This window comes from Myotis davidii, unplaced genomic scaffold (genome assembly GCF_000327345.1).
Source record: "Myotis davidii unplaced genomic scaffold, ASM32734v1 scaffold363, whole genome shotgun sequence".
Lineage (NCBI taxonomy): Eukaryota > Metazoa > Chordata > Mammalia > Chiroptera > Vespertilionidae > Myotis > Myotis davidii.
Window position 1 is genome coordinate 1,826,177 of NW_006294069.1, and position 13,764 is coordinate 1,839,940.

Genomic DNA, 13,764 nt, shown 5'->3' on the forward strand with positions numbered 1-13,764 from the left:
GGAGGGGAGGCGACACCCCAGTCTGAATTCCCCTCCCTGGGCAAGTCTGAGCACACGATTCTGCCAGGATCTTGCTGCGGGACAGGAGAGGGAAATTCAGGTGTCATCCAAGGTTCTGTTTTCCCGCAGAAATTCAATGACTTCTCTCTGACCCCAAACATCACTCCTCCTATCTGTTTCATTCTGATCACCCCTCCAGAGCCCCTCGGATGGGAACGGCAGGCCGCGCTCTTCCTTGGCCTGACGCCTCAGACCTGCCCAAAGATGTTGCACGTGCCAGGAGGTGCCCTTCCCGGCTACCGTTTTACCTCCTTTCCAAAAAAGCCACAACCCTAACCTCTTTCCTAAAACTCCGCTCACCCCTGAAGAATTGCCCAGGAGCCTCACATCTCTCATCGCCATCTCCCATGCAGTGTACCCCCTATAAAATTTATGCTTATTCTTGTGTTTATGGTTTACACATTTGTTCTTATAATACATTACTAACACCTTATGCAGCAAGATTTACAGCCACAATCGTCCCAGTTTCAACCCCCACCCCCACCCCCGCCCCCAGCATTTGAAGGGATTGAGGACTGAAGAGGCATCACAGGACCGCTGGGCTACTACCAGCCTCCACCCGCCCCGAACGTCTCCAAAAACTCTTAAAACCTAACCCCAAAGCCTTTTCCTTGACTCATTCTCTGACTGCTCTGCTGAAGTGCTATTTACCACCAAGTTCTCCCTGACTCATCTAGTCCCCTGGCTTCTCTGACTCCTCCCCTGTTCCAATAACCGCAGCTTTCATGTCTTCCTCCTGTCTCCCCGCCCGGGGAGCCCTCCCTGGTTCTTCCTCTTCCTGTCATCTGCCTTCTTGGAGAAATCATCTCTTCTTGTGCTTTTCTCAGGCTACTTGTCCTGTACCTCACAGCCTGAGGAGCACACCGGGAATGTCACTGTGCCACTTCCCAGGCCCCTCAAGTTCTCTTCCTGTGTCCCAGGTGTGCATCAGCTCCTCTGAGGGTCAGAGACACTCATCTCGCCACGGACTGTGCACGGTTCCCCGCATCCCGTCAACAAATGGGAGGCAATGCTATTGCTAGTGGTTTCCCCTCAGCACTAAGCGCACTCACCTCTTCTGCTTCTCACGTGAAACCAAGCCCCCATGACAAGTCATCCACCAGTAAACTGTGCTGTAGCGTAACGGCTGCACCAGGTCCTGCCTTCCTGGAGCTAAAGCTAGAACCAGGGTAGGTCAGCCCTCCTCTCGAAGGGAAAGGTTAAGGAGCCTTATGTTCTCGCTCTCCTGCCCTCGTTTGTCTACAGACATTAACAGTCACAATGAGAGCTAATGTTGTGAGCACTTCCTATCTGCCTGGCACAGTTCTCACAATGGAGATATACAATTATCATCCCCATTTATAAAAATTTTATTTTTGTTAATCCTCACCTGAGGATATTTTTCCATTAATTTTTTTAGAGAGTGGAAGGGAGGGGAGGAGCGAGAAAGAGAGAAACATCAACGCGAGAGAGACACATGGATTGGTTGCCTCCCACACACCCCCTGACCAGGGCCAGGGATCAAGCCTGTAACCAAGGTACGTGCCCTTGACCGAATCAGTCCGAGGGCTGATGCTCTGTTCACTGAGCCAAACCCCCGTTTCATAGCCCAGGAAATTAAGGCTTAGTCAGGTTCAGGGCCATGACCAAGGCTATACGGACAAAAGGTAGAATTGCCAGGATGCGTATCAATGTAGTCGGCTCCAGGTTCTATGCCTTAAAGTCCCCATCCTTCTCAAACGACAGTCACAATGAGAACTAATGTTGTGAGCACTTCCTATCTGCCTGGCACAGTTCTCCCAATGGAGATAGGTACGATTATCATCCCCGTTTATAAAAATTTTATTTTTGTTAATCCTCACCTGAGGATAGTTTTATTGATTTTTTTAGAGAGTGGAAGGGAGGGGAGGAGCGAGAAAGAGAGAAACATCAACGTGAGAGAGACACATGGAGTGGTTGCCTCCCACACACCCCCTGACCAGGGCCAGGGATCAAGCCTGTAACCAAGGTACGTGCCCTTGACCGGAATCAGTCCGAGGGCTGATGCTCTGTTCACTGAGCCAAACCGGCACGGGCTCTTACCCCCGTTTCATAGCCCAGGAAACTAAGGCTTAGTCAGGTTCAATGCCATGACCAAGGCTACACGGACAAAAGGTAGAATTGCCAGGATGCGTATCAATGTAGTCGGCTCCAGGTTCTATGCCTTAAAGTCCCCATCCTTCTCAAACGAATGCAAACACAACCTGGTGAAAATAAGAGATCCTCTCTACAAGAAAGAGCAACACACACATACAACTCTATGTGAAGTGGGAGGGGATTTCTCCCCGAAACTGCCGCCTGCTCTCAGGTCTCTTCCCACAGTTGCCTCCTCTCCTCGTCAGTAGCCCTCCCGTCACGCAGTTTGACAAGAAGGCAGGAGCCAAGCTGAGAGCACACGCTTCCTGTTCCAGGCAAATGCACTGTCCTCAGCCCAGCCATGCAGGCTCCTCAGTGAATGAAGATGGAGGATGAGCAGTCCCCCTGCAGGAGCTCAGACACCCACACTGGATGGCAGCGGCACGTGTCCCAGGCCTGGAGACAGGAAAACCCTGAGGTGACACAACACATTTGTGTCCTGCCCTTTTCCAGGAAACCAGAAGCCTCTGCTTTTAGCTCTCATGTAATTTTCTTGTTTCAGCAAATGCAGCTCAATATTGTCTGTAAGTTACTATATCTGTGCTAGAAATCCAAAACTGAATCTCAAACAGATCTGCAAATAATCAGTTATCTCTTACAGGCAATGGACATTTTTAGGGAACCTGCCTGTGTGAAATTTAAGAAATCTGAATCCCAATTCTCTGACACTGTGCAACTGAGTAAGTCAAAACTTCTCTGTAAGTTTCCAGATTTTTTCCCCCACATAAAACACGGGTATAAACACTCTTGTATGTGGGGCGCGGCTACAGTGTTTGGGCCAGGTTCAAGCCTCTGACTAATGAAAGGACAGGGTCCTCTCATTGCCACGTGCAAGTCCCAGCTGGAGGGCAGGGCCCTCCCAGCACAATCATAGCCAACGGCTACAGTTGTAAGCTTGAACCTATCGTCCAAACACATGGCCCCACGTGCCTTGTGATAGAGTTCAGGTGCATGTAGTTGAGTAGGGTTGAACTCACGAGAATGCTGTAAACAACTTGATCGCGCCCCTACTTTGCCTCGTGGCATCTGCTATAAAATAAAGACACGGCTTGTGGGCGCTGGCGCTGTCTCATCAGGGAGGCAGCGTCCCACCGAGACCCAGCTTTCATTCTCTTGTCTGTCTTTTCTCAATCCTTTCACCACCCCCCTCCGCCCCCCAACTCAGGGTCACCTTTGGCCATAACACTTGTACATATCCCAAGTTACTCTACGTTGAAGTCGTGAGGAAAAATAAATACAATTACTTTAGCAAACTTTGAATTCTTATCAAGCAAGATGCTATGAACTACGTGTCCTGAGGATCTCTGACAGAAATACGGAATATTCATCAAACTCTTTAGAGTTTTTTAACTGCTTTCACACATCATTTTGTTTGATGGATATAGACAAGCTGTAGGACTTCAAAAGGAAGCAGTAAGTATACATGTTACTGATAGAGAATGTGAAATATAAGGAGTTAAATTACTGTGGAGCATTTACAACCCAGAAAGTGGTAACTGTCTCCTGGTTCCGTAGTGTAATGTTACATGAAGCCTATGGTGAGTTTTGTACCTCGCTGTGGCCATTATCTCCCAAATCACCTGGGTAACTTGGCTGGAGAGGCAATTAAAGGCCATATTTCTGGTTTTCAGGGAGAAGTCTAGATATAACCTGAATCACACATACACACTTCTTTCCAGATTAGCCTCTAATATGCCGAAGTCTCTGTAGCTGAGATCGTCCTGAGACTCCCCTGTGGGAGGAAGTCTGGAAATTTTACTAAAATGAACTCAGAAACAGAGAGGCTTATTTATAAGGAAATATGAAGAATGCAGGTTAAAATCAATATCAGATGTTCATGTATCTGAAAGGCACAAAAACAATTTGAAAAATGAAACATCAACCTTGGTTCAAAATTAAAACCAGGAGAGACAGACTTTTAAAAAATATAAAGATTTCTTACAGTGACCACTGAAGAAATGGAAAATAACGCTCGCCTGACCCTCACTTAAAAATTGTTAATTATCCCAGCGGGGGGGGGGCGGGGGGCGGCCTCAGTGGTTGAGCATCAACCATGAACGAGGAGGTCACGATTTGATTCCCAGTCAGGGCACACGCCAGGATTGCAGGCTCGTTCCTCGGTAGGGGCTGTGCAGGAGGCAGTCGATCAGTGCTTCTCTCTCATCACTGATGTTTCTCTCTCTCTCTCCCTCTCTGAAATCAATACAAACACATTTTAAAAAGAAAGTTGTTATTTAGCATATTAAGAAATTAGGTTAAACAAGCATTAAGAACTGTGCTGTAATTCCACACTCAGAGCTCTGCTGTTCCAGACTTCAGGGCTGGAACGCCATCGCATGACTATGTAAACCAATCATAAAGAAATTCCATCTAAGACTGGTTCATTAGGGAGACCATCTAGGGATTTATTAACTACCAAAAACACTGTTATATGCATGGTAGAATGTTGGTAACTACTGAAACTGGGTGATGGGCCCATGGGTGGAAGAGGTGTTCTTAATACTATTTCGTTTACTTTATATATGCTTGAAATTGCCCATGATAAAAAGCTAAGAAAAAATATTATAAAGCAGCATTTGCAAAAATTCTGGGGAATTTAGGGTGATTATATATAGTTCCTTACTTGCCCAACTCACAATGTACTAACTTTAGACATAAACCCTCAGGAATCCCTGGCCCTCCCTCATATTTTAGCCAAAATGGTGCTTTAAGAGCCCTTTCTCCTGACATTAGACATTTACACGATGTCTTCAGATCCTTTATACAGTTTTATGTCCCCTCAGTCACTAGTTTCTGGTAAAGAAAATCATGAAGTCACCTGTTATTCCCATGAGTGTACTAGGTGCTACACTAGAACCGAGAAGCTGAGAGGAAGCACAGAGTGGTTAAGAAAATGGGCTCTAGTATCGGAGCAGGGTGGCCTCGGCTTGAGGAGTATGAAAGTCACTCTAACAAGTCTATACATTTTTCAGAATGAAAGACAACGTAACATGTTCCAAGGTCTGTTCCTTCATCCAATTTGAAATCAGTTTCTGACAATCCATAAACAAGTTACAGAATGCAGAGTCAAGTATTTTAAGAAGCAGGGGAGGAAAGAAAGCCATGTTAGTTGTTCAATATGTTAGATACGCATCCAATTTTCAGTCCCAAGGAAACCTGTAGTAATCCAAAGGGCCCAGTAAGACAAGAATTAATTTCTCCTTTACCATTCTTCTCTCATGGTAAGAATGATTTACTTAGTGGTCTCTGGACAGGAAGGACCACGAACATGGCCAAGGGGGAAAGACTGAAGCCAAGACTGGGGAGAGGGCAAGGCTCCCAGGTATCTCTCTTCTCTTGACCTCTAGCTTGTATGGTTAACACTGCTTTTTTAGAAACCATCCATCTTTTTTTTTTAAGTTTTTACTGATTTCAGAGAGGAAGGGAAAGGGAGAGGGAAAGAAATATCAATGATAAGAGACAATCAATGGATTGGCTTTCTCTTGCATGCTCCCTACTGGGGACCGAGCCTGCAACCCTGGCCGGTTCGTGGGTGGATGCTCAACCACTGAACCACACCAGCCATGCAGAAACCATCTATCTTAGCCGGCAGAAATCCCAAAGAGAAGGGGAACAAACTATTAACAATGTTATCTATAAAAGCAAAATGCCAGCAATGCTGTCTGTTTAAGGCTGTCACGTCTCCCTAGAGAACACAAACAGAGGCTCTGCCTCAGACGTGCTCGCCAATACCAACCAGGATGACGGACAGGAAGGCCCAGCTGGGATAAACACCCATCACCAGTGTAACAACATGCTGCACACGCTCCGAAGCTCAGGCCAAGTGTGCCAACTAAATTAGATCATGTTTTCTTTCCTTCCTTCCTGTTAAGCCTTCATTACCAAGAACTATATGGAAATGATTTATTTTGGCTTTGAACGAACTATTCCCTACCCCCACTCAGTTCCATTTCTTATCTCTTGGCTCTCTACTGAAATGCTTTGCTCTGTATAATCTCAGGCATTTCGGTTATTCGAAAAACAAAAAAAGCTACTTTAATCTTAACTGGACAGCTGCAGATTTCACCAGGAAGGATTAGAGGCAGATCATCGAGATCAGGACCTCAGCTGTTTTAGCACACGGCCTTCTGTGTCTACCAGTTCTGCTCCCATGGACTCAACCAACCGCAGATGGAAAATATTTTCGGGGGGAAAGTTATGTTGTCGCTGATATAGTTAGGCATATAGTGGTTGTGTGTGTACGAAACACAGCCTTTCTCTTTTTGTCATTATTCCCTGAAGGTTACAGTATAACAGATATTTACAAAGCATTTACACTGTATTATGTATTAGTATATACTATCTAGAGATGATTTAAAGTATACAGGAGGGTGTGTGTGGGTTTTATGCAAATACGCCATTTTATATAAGGGACTTGCACATGGGCGGATTTTGGTATCTGAGGGGGTGCTGGGACCAATCCCCTGTGGACACAGAGGGACAACTGTAATAACAGAAAGAATTAGTCAGCAAAAGCAAAAGTTGTGCTGAGTTGGAGTAGAGAAGTACAGCTGAATGGAAAAGAAAATTAGCAAAGTGGCCAGAATCCTCTTTAAGAGTAGGAATTTAGGTTCAAAATAATAAAAACAATAACTCACACTGTCCAAAACACCAAGTATTTGCCTGGCTTTACAAGTGTTTATCCTCTCTTAAATGGACCTCAATGCCATCTACAAACTCAGTGACTATTAAAGATAGAAATATGTCACAGAAGCAATCCAACTGATCCAGGCTCATCTAAACAAACCATAACTTCAGTCCTTCTCCTAGACACTAACTTCTATAACAAACCCAAGTACAGGGACCAAATCAGACCAAAATGAAACGAGTTATGAGGTTCATCTGAAGCAATATCTTACGTTTTGAAATGTTATAAATAGCAAATCCTTTCCATTCAAAATGGGAGGCAATGCTATTGCTAGTGGTTTCCCCTCAGCACTAAGCGCACTCACCTCTTCTGCTTCTCACGTGAAACCAAGCCCCCATGACAAGTCATCCACCAGTAAACTGTGCTGTAGCGTAACGGCTGCACCAGGTCCTGCCTTCCTGGAGCTAAAGCTAGAAAAGATAAGCTATTCCCTCGCATTCGTTTCTTAACTAGCTTCAGTTTACAGATAGAACCAAATTGTAAATGGTTTGTTTTTAAACCTTCTGCTAGCTTTAAGATTTATACCCCTCTCCACATGATCCCAATGTGTATTTGCCTTAGAATGAAATTAATCTTATAAGAAATCACCAATTAAAAAATACGTTGCAGCCCAGGCAGGTGGCTCAGTCAGCTGGAGCGTCGTCCTGAGCACCAGAAAGGTTTCGGGTCAATCCCCAGCCAGGGTGTGTGCAGGAGGCCGCTGATGGATGTGATGTTTCTCTCACACCTTCATGTTTTTTTTCTCTCTCTCTCAAATGAATAACTACATCCTCAGGTGAGGATTAAAACAGTTTTTTTCTAAGCAAAAAGTATATGCTGCACTCTAACAGGTAACAGTCATTTAACAAGCTCCACGGCATCACAGAATAACGGAAATCACAGAAGGGGGACGTGCAACTACCTTGATGAACAGAAATGCTCTAATAACGCTTGTGCTTATTTACATATAAACACTGAGCTGCTGAGCGTCACAGCAGATCCAGGGACAGTCAGCCAAGCCCACCAACGACCATTTCATGGGGAGATGAAGACTTGGGACAACAGATGGCCTTCAGGTTTTGGCCATTCTATAGAGGCCTGTGCTGCCCAATCGCAGAAGACTGTCAAGTTCAAACTCAAGTTAACGGGCTCTTCTAAGACAGACGTCTTCACATTTAAATGCTGACGCGCCACCTGCTCACTTCTAGACCTCCCCACTCCGCCTCCCCCTCCACCCTTCACCTTTGGAAATCCTCACGCTCTGAGGAACGTAGTTGGAGAAAGCACTGTTCTAAACACAGAGGGCGGCAACGGGTCAAGATTTGCTGCGATCTCTATTTTCTTTTTTAAAAGAAAATTTCCAAGCGTCTGGGAATCTTACTAGCTTCCCTATCACATCCTCCCAGTCTCCTATCTAGTCCAGTAAGCTGTGGTTAATGTGCTTTTCCTAGCCTGAATCCACTGGCTGAAAGTCAGGAATATGAAATCTGAAAAGAGCGGCTACAAAATAACACTAGCACATAGCACACGTGCAAACACATGCGCACATGCATAATACTCTATAGTAGTGACCACTTTTGGTGTGAAACTGTAAAAATTAAAGCATAAAAGCTCCTTAAAAGGCTTTTATTTATTATGAAAAACAGTCTTTAAAAACATGGTCTCAAAAATTTGCACAAAAAACATACCCTAAACCAGCAGCTCTCAACCTGTGGGTCACGACCATCGGAAAACACATATAGCATATCAGATATTTACATTACGATTCATACCAGTAGCAAAATTACCGTTATAAAATAGCAACGAAAATAATTTTATGGTTGGGGGTCACCACAACATGAGGAGCTGTATTAAAGGGTCGCGGCATTAGGAAGGTTGAGAACCACTGCTGGGCCTAAACTGTTAATGGTGATCTGTGGGTGGTAATATTAGCGATTTTTATATTTTTCTTTTTATTTATCTATATTTTTTTATTTTTCTACAACTCATATATTGCATGTGGGGTGTTTCTTAAGTCTAATTATTATCATTTACTTATGACTTCTGCCTGGGTTTTGTCAGAATAAAATAGTTCTAAACAGTAACCAAAACATTCTTTTCCTCTAGAAAAGAGGAAAAGACTCCTAGAGTCTCCAATAAATGCCTAAAGTTTCTTGACAATCCCGCTCTCCCACTCAGAGGCTGACTTCTAGAGAGTTAGTGCAACAGGTGAAAATGCACCCAGTGCTATATAGCAAGTGACCTGGCAAAGGGCACTCAACTTCTCATTGGCCAAGGTGATCTGGTACAAAGAGGTCTGGTAGGGTTTGGAATGAATGCCAGCACGTTCTGGTCTGTGTCAGCCTGGGGGATTCAGGCATGCTATTTTGATCAAGAGGATACTGGGGGCAAACTGGTTCCTCAGATTTTTCCCGAGAAGAGTCTATCCAATGGGACCCGAGACTGAAAAGTCCTCCTCCTGGGGGCTGCTTTCTACCCGTATCTCTTGAGACAGACAGCAGAGCAGGCTCCAGGCACCCTGCGTTGGTGTTACCAGCTTAAGCTCACCTTTGTTGCCATGGTCTTCACCCCATGAGTTCTCCACTCTCCATTTCGTGAATGCACCATCCTCATTATCCTGCAAAAGAGTGGATAGTTTGAAACCGGATCTCTCCTGCTGATGTGTCATGTTAATTTTAGCTTTTCTTCAGCCCCTCAGAAGAAACGGCCTCCTCTATACAGCCATGATACACATACATGACAGGGCCATGTCTTTTCTACTGTAACTAAAGGGATACTCCAATAGTAGTGTTTGAAGCACTTGGGATAAAAATGCAATGAACCTAACAAAGCAATCATATTATTTTCTCCTTTACACTGTATTCTATACAGAAAACAAGCATATTAAAATGCTAGTTGGCTAAGAAATGCGAAATATTAAATTACTAAAAGCAGTGAACACCATCTGAGGCCAGGACTCTTGCTTTTAATTGATTAGCATTCTTTGCAAAGGCATTCCAATGTATTTATTTTAGAAATTATTCTAAGATCCGGTCAGTTTAAGAAAGAAACAAACACATTCTCATCATTGCCTAATTTCCTATTTAAGGGAACCAAGTACTGACACTCTCCAAATGTGTGCTTTTACTGATTCAGTTACACTAATATTAAATTTAATACAATAGAGATTGAATGGCTAAGCAAAAGTAGAAAGACTGTTTTCATAAAACAAAACCCAGGCAGTATACTGTTCTCCCTCTTCTATCTTCGTTAATAAAATAAGGTCAATTTTCATCTTCTTAAAGGGACACTGATACACATCATAAAACCTTCACTTAAAGTCTTTACTATCCTTACAGAGAGGGACAAGAGGTTCCATTTGGGAAAAGGCTTTTCTCCTTCATGCTTAGCCAGGGCATTCACTTATGTCAAAACAAATTAAATCTTTGTAGCATGAGAAGAGAGCTGGCTCCGAATTATCTCCTAATGATTTCATCTGTCAACTCACACTTGCACACAACTACATGAGTCTCACCTACATGGGATTTGACTCTATTCTTGGCAGGTTTCTTGGATCTCTGAAATTTTCAGTCTCAGAAATAGCCAACAACCAAACCCACAGGTTCAAACATCCATATCTGTACTACTCCTGAATTTTAGCCCCAGGTACCTTTAAAACTACATCACTAAAGTATACATTCTAAGACTAACCTATTAAATGTCTGTTTTGGTTCTCTGTTCCCCCCATTTTAGTCCATCTTTCCTTTCCTTTTAAATACCACGGTCAGAATCTATATTACCTAAGGTTACTTATTATAATAAGTCTGAAAATGCTTCCTCTTCTTCCCTTTGCTGATGAATTCCTGCATGACCTAGATCAAGATGTTCTCTGGCATCTACCAATATAGAATAATACCTGGACCTTCCTCACAGGGATTCTAAGAAATCAGCAATAAGAAAGAATATCTCAAAATGCAGCAACCAGCATTTATCTTTGCATTACCATTTAAATGCAGTGCAAGCTAGTTTTAGTGGTCAAAAACTCAAACTGGAGCCCTGGCCGGGTGGCTCGGTTGAAGCGCTGTCCCATACACCAAAAGTTTGGAGGTTCGATTACTGGTCAGGGCACATACCTAGGTTATGGGTTGATCTCTAGTCAGGACCCGCACGGGAGGCAACTGATCGACGTTTCTCTCTCCACACCAATGTTCCTCTCTCTCTCTCTCTCAAAATCAAGAAAAGCATATCCTCATGTGAGGGTTAAAAACAAACAAACAAAAAGAAACCTCAAACTGGAGGGAAGAGAACAATCTCATTATAAACTTCCAGGTGAGATAATATAAGTTCTGCTTTACAATATTAGCATTAGCATATAAAGAAGCTCCATTTCCTTGAGGAAAAAACAGCAGGTTAATAAACCATGCCAATAAAAGTGAAAGTTCCACAGAAAATGGCATGGTATGTATATTTTTATTTATAGATAAGTGTGTATGATTATTAATTCTGAAAAATATGAATATTCTATAACAGATGGAAAATAAAAAGCCAAACCTCTCCTGGAAATGACAAGGTCTTTGGTTTGTTTTCTAAATAATTTAAAAGTTCCACCTTAATTGAAGGAACTTTAGTTATAAACACTGAATTTAGTAGGTCCAAACATAAATATGAACAACTTAGTAGTATTTTATTTACTTTAGTATTTTATTATTTATGGTATTTTATGAAAAGTTCCTTCTGATGTCGTTATTTTGTGACTTTCTTTCCAGGAATTAGACAGGTTAGAAAAAGAACACTTTTGCTTGTGGTAGTAAAGAATTTAAGTAATTTGAAGTCTATTCTTCCTTATGATCCCTGAGCACAGGTGTCAAATGGCCTTTCTACAGCCTAGAAACGGGGAGGCTTCTTTGTGAAAAATAAAGTCTCAGCTGCTGTTTCCAACAGTGTGTCCTAGAAATAGTGATGTTACTATTCAGAGTATTTCATAGGAAATTCAAAATACTTTACACCCAATTTCCCGAAGCTCTGCATAAATCCAGTAATGGATGGGCATGGGGTCCACAAATTACTGTTACTGACATTTTACTGCAGAAGAATCTGAATGACAAATGAAAGGAAGGTAAGTCTGAACACACGTTATCAAGATATGAACACTCTCAGGGCACATTTCAATTCCTCATTCGTTAGAAGTTATCTTCTCCCAGGTTCCCTTCACACCAAGAACTTCCAAAGTTATAGAAAAGCAGTTACTTCCTTACTCCCTGCTGACCCAAATTCTGCTCCCCATGGGAAGTTCCTATTTTCACTACCTCTGAGCTGCAGCCAAACCTCAAGTGACGGAGGTACAATGTCTTGCTTGGAAGCTAACTTTTTACAAAGGACATCTATACTATGAGGCTCTGATGGATAAATAGTCTGCAGGAGAATGCAGGTCCACCTGTGTAAACACTGTGGTAGGATGCTGAGCGTCATACCTTCTCTGAGACCGCAGTGAAGATCATGGCGTGGGTCATAAGTGACTCACCGAAAGTCAACCTCTCAGCTTTATTCATGTTCTTCAGGGAGATTCCAAACACTAACTCATGGTCATAGCTGGAAAAAAAAAAAAAAAAGACAGTACAGAATAAAGAGAGTACCATCAAGGGGGTAAGAGAGCTTCTGGTTGTAGAAGAAACAGAAAGGGCCCAACAGCTCCATGTAAATATGGGCTGTAGCTCTTCAGAGAACTGAATACATGCAGAATTCAGTCTTTCAATGGCGCTCCATTCTCTAGTGTCACAAGAGTACTCCAGAAAACACAAACTTCCCATCTCAAAAGTTGACAAGATGAGCTTGGATTGTTATTTTGGCAATAAAACTTAAAAAAAACAACCTTTTGAAGTAATTTATTTCAATAATTTACACAATCAATTATTTTTTTTAAGTGCCTTTCTCATATGGAATGGCTTTTTACGAATATCCAACGATTTCAATGCAGACACGAAGTACGATCTTGACTTCCCAGGTCAGAGCATAGAAGTCTGTGGAGTTTTGTTAAGAGTCTTCAAGCTCTACAAGATGGAAAGAAAGAGACCCGCCCTCAGGCCAGCCCTACTCTTTGGGTGAACCTCAGCCGAGTCATTTCGTACCAAGAGTGCACTCCAAAAGCAACAACCCACAAATGGCTTTCTATTTGAAATTCTTGCACTCACACATTCATGTCACTGAGGCCCAGCTTGCCATTGAAGTGTTTTCCAACATCACAGCCAAACCACACAGCCTAGAAATAGAGGAAAGAAGAAGCAAGTCATCATAAATCCTATCTTCCTACTACACCAAAGATGTGGAAGATGAGGCTTTAACCCCAAAGCAGAAGACACAGAACAATACCAACCTCTCCATCTTTGATGGAGGCAGCAACCATCTTTTTCAATAAGTCAATGGGCTGGTTGTTATACAGAGTTTTTCTCCCGCCAACCATATTGCTTAAGTAGTCAACCGTGTAAAGTTTGTTGTACTTGTGCTGGGGCCGAGGGTCATTCACTAAACAAATCTATTGAGATCAAGAACACGTTGATGAGAACCTGAAACCAAGAATGTCAAGCAAGACACATACGTCTCCTCCAAGTTCATATGTCTGCATCAAAGCTCATCACCTCTGCCTCCAAGAATAAGCATTACAAATATGTTGCTACATAACAGAGAAACGAAAGGTGGCAAGGTCACTGAAAGAGTTCACTACATATTCTAATTAGCCCAAGGGACACATTTGGGACCTGCACGTTTCCTGCTGGCAAGAATTACCCCGAAAATAATTCTGAAGAACTGCATGCAGTAAGGCCAGATGGAGATCCCATCACTATAAGATCCCTGCTTTCAAGTGACAAGACGGGCTTAACACCTAGCAATACCTCAATGGAGTTGGGATT

At 43.0% G+C, this 13,764-nt stretch overlaps 1 protein-coding gene across 2 annotated transcripts in view; it reads right to left on the reverse strand.

Moving 5' to 3' along the window:
* BLMH (bleomycin hydrolase) overlaps nucleotides 1-13,764 on the reverse strand; it is a 39,950-nt gene that overhangs the window by 7,297 nt on the left and 18,889 nt on the right. The window contains exons 7-10 of one of the 2 annotated variants that reach the window (XM_006768121.2): nucleotides 13,230-13,388; nucleotides 13,048-13,115; nucleotides 12,331-12,448; nucleotides 9,428-9,497 (exon numbers count right to left, since the gene is read on the reverse strand). In XM_006768121.2, the coding sequence (XP_006768184.1) occupies nucleotides 9,428-9,497; nucleotides 12,331-12,448; nucleotides 13,048-13,115; nucleotides 13,230-13,388 (415 nt within the window). The remainder of the gene's footprint in view (nucleotides 1-9,427; nucleotides 9,498-12,330; nucleotides 12,449-13,047; nucleotides 13,116-13,229; nucleotides 13,389-13,764) is intronic. The other variant, XM_015566764.1, reaches the window with a different exon arrangement.